Source organism: Lolium perenne, chromosome 2 (assembly GCF_019359855.2).
Source record: "Lolium perenne isolate Kyuss_39 chromosome 2, Kyuss_2.0, whole genome shotgun sequence".
NCBI lineage: Eukaryota > Viridiplantae > Streptophyta > Magnoliopsida > Poales > Poaceae > Lolium > Lolium perenne.
In genome coordinates, this window is record NC_067245.2 from 304,955,766 (window position 1) to 304,959,055 (window position 3,290).

General features: G+C 49.8%; 1 protein-coding gene across 1 annotated transcript; it reads right to left on the reverse strand.

The window, feature by feature from the left end:
• Positions 1 to 370: 370 nt before the first annotated feature.
• Positions 371 to 2,351, reverse strand: LOC127336960 (berberine bridge enzyme-like Cyn d 4). The gene has a single exon (XM_051363826.2). It carries the CDS (start codon positions 2,314 to 2,316, stop codon positions 745 to 747), a length of 1,572 nt encoding a protein of 523 aa, XP_051219786.1. The 5' UTR covers positions 2,317 to 2,351; the 3' UTR covers positions 371 to 744.
• Between the last annotated feature and the right edge of the window lie 939 nt (positions 2,352 to 3,290).

Consider the following 3,290-nt stretch of genomic DNA (forward strand, 5'->3'; position numbering starts at 1 on the left):
CTTTCTGCAAGTACTTGCACTCTTTTTTAATCTGTCACGTCAAAATATTGTTTTGATCTTATTTAAATGGATAAATTAGTTTGGCAGCTGAGTCTTTGAATGGACACATCTGAACTGACCGAACAAACTGTACTTATTTTCAGTGGCTGCTAGCGCCCAGATGCCTCCATTTTCCACGCCGTGATCCAAAAAAGGCAAGTAGCAAATCCCAAGAGCGAGACTGAAGCAAGTAGGGCTCGGGATTGAGGACAGCAACTGGCGATCGACCTGGATTTCCATCCTGGCATCGGCACATAAGCGCCGCGTTGAGCTGCCGAGATTCGTTCGTGGCGGCGCGGACAACAACAAGGTTGATCATGATCCTGATATTCCTCTCTTCTCTGCTTATTCTTGATACACGAGATTACACGAGAAATAATACACATAATAAAACACAATGTAAAAACAGTCATCTAAACCTATACCGATATAAAACCATTCCTCCACGCACATATATATAGTGTGACCGCATTCCATCTACTCTCTTCTGTCCATTTTATGTTGTGTATAATTTTTCGTGTAAGTTAAATTGTGCAAACTTTAACTAAGAATATAGATAATAATACAAAAATCTACCATGTCAAATGCATATAATATAAAAATATATTTCATAACAATTCTAAAACTATTATTATTTTATTGTATATATTTATATTTTATCAATATAGATGATTAAACATTATGAAGTTTGACTTTAACCAAAACTTAAAAGCAACATTTTTTGGGCAGGATCACTAGTGGTGGGATGCTCTGCTCGTTTCTGAAGTAGTCGTCGGGATCAACCTTGCCCTTGGCGAACGCGAGCCTCTTGAAGTTATCCTTGTAGTACTTCTCTCCCCAAACCTTGGCAGATTCGTAGCTGGTGATGTTGCCCACGACGACATTTTGGCCAAGGTCAAGGTCCCTATAGTTCACGTACGCCTGCCTCGGATTGCTGCTCACGTATGGCGTCATGAACACGTAGAAGTCCTTGAGCCAGTTGGTTTGCGCTGAACCGTCTGTGGCGGCTGACCAGAAGTTCATGTACTGGATGTTGAAGAGCACGTCGCCGCGGTGAGGGAAGGGTGTCGCCGATTCGGGGAAGCTGCTGATCTTCCCGCCGTAGGGGTCAGCGATCATGATCCCGGAGTTGGGCTTGGCGAGGAAGTCGAATATCTTGACCCACCCGTCCTTGGGGATGGGCTGGCGGACATAGTCGGACGTGGCCTTGCGGAAGCCGTCCGAGGTGGTTCTGTTGAGGATGTCCTCCACGGTGGCGGTGCTGCCAAGGTAGATGTAGGGCACGGACTGGATCCAGGTCATCTCGTTGCAGTGCGTTCGGTTTAGGCCGAGCTCCGGGAAGCGGCTTCCCATCAATGGCAGGAGCGCGTCGCACGTGCCGAGGTACATGGACTGGAACTCGGCCGCGCCATTCTGCACGACCACCCGTATGAAGAGGTCTTCGGGGAGAGCTGGCGCAACTACCTGCCATTTGGTGAGGATGTCTACGACGCTCTCGTTGACTGTCTTTGTGACCTTGAACATGGTGACTTTGGGCGGGACGGGCACGAGCTTCACCTTCCAGGACAGCACGATGCCGAAGCTCTCGCCACCGCCTCCTCGGATGGCCCAGAAGACATCTCTCCCCATGGCCTTCTTGTCTAGCAGCCTCCCCTCGGCGTCCACAAGCGTGGCGTCAAGGACGCTGTCGATGGCCGCCCCGTACTTGCGCAGCAGCATGCCGAACCCGCCCCCGCTGAGAAAGCCTCCGACGCCGATGGTGGGGCAGAGGCCGGCGGCGAAGGCCAGCTGCGTGCTCGCCTTGGACACCGCGTAGTAGACCTCCCCGAGCGTCGCGCCGGAGTCGATGGACGCGGTGCCCGCGCTCGGATTAACGCGCACTGACCGCATCTTGTTGAGGTCGACCACAGCGAACACCTCGGGGCGCTCGGAGCGGTACGAGAGGCCCTCGTAGTCGTGGCCGCCGCTGCGCACGCGGATGCGCACATCGTGCCGGCGCCCGCAGACCACGGCGGACTGGACGTGGGAGGCGTTCGTCGGCGTGACGATGACGAGCGGCTTCACCGTGGTGTTGGTGAAGAGCCGGGGGTTCCGGACGGAGGAAACCAGGACCGGCGTGAACAGCGGCGAGCTCTGCGTGTACAGGAGCTCGTTGGGTATGGCCGCCGAGAGGCATTGGAGGAAGCCGTCGGAGGAAGCCTGGGAAGGGACGGACGCGTAGCAGGAGAGGAAGCTGAAGAGGAGCGCTAGCGCTAAGCTGTGAGATAACGCGGCCATGATTGCCTGCACTGCTTTTTCTTCTTGCCTTAACGATGTAGTGCTGATGCAAAACTTGCATGGTATCGAGCTCTATATATACCCTACGTTATTTAGGAGTTGTAGACTTGTAGTTCAACATCGATCACCGCCCGACCGGCTACCAACTGTGCACAAATCCAAGTCCTGGTCAACTATGAACATTGACATGGTGCATGGATCACATGGCGATGACTTTTTTTTTTTTTTGAGAACCATGGCGATGACTTTGCAAACCCGTGTGAACATATGTGCATAAATGTGTTCCTAAATAGACTATTGAGGCACCTAATTCTGTGATGCTGTTAGAAATGGTCTGAAACATATTAGGTACCACTAAATGTGACGACATGACTTATTTCGTGAGAAGAATCACATGATTTTCGTTATTGCAAATGCAAGTTGTTCATTGGCCTTGCGTATGTCCAGTTTATTTAAGCAAGTCTTAGAAGGATGGAGAAAACCTGCAACGCAACTTGGGCTGCATGGTTTAGGATATTCTATGGTTAGCATCACTAGAATCCTTCCGAGTTTGAACTATTGTGCTGCTAATGCGTCAAGATCATACCAAGTTAAGCTAGGGGAGGGATAATCGAGTGTGCATGGAACCTTCAGGGCGGCTGTCATCATAGAAGAAAAATGCCGAACAGGTGCATTTGCCCACAGTTTGATATATGTTTGAAAGTAGTAACAAGCAACAGGGGTCGAAAATCAAATTTAAATTGTAGACAATATGCATTAAATATGTTTATGTTTTTTCTACTCCAAAGTCCAGCGCTAAAAAACTCAACAACGATTAGGACAAGAACTCAGGTTGGTGAGAAGACATTGGCCCTATCCACCACTAGGCTAGGGCCCCATAGAGAATGATCTGACATGGTCAATTTTAGACATAAAATGTCATGGAAATGGACATCAACACATCATGCACGGCCAACTTAGATACTACCAACAAG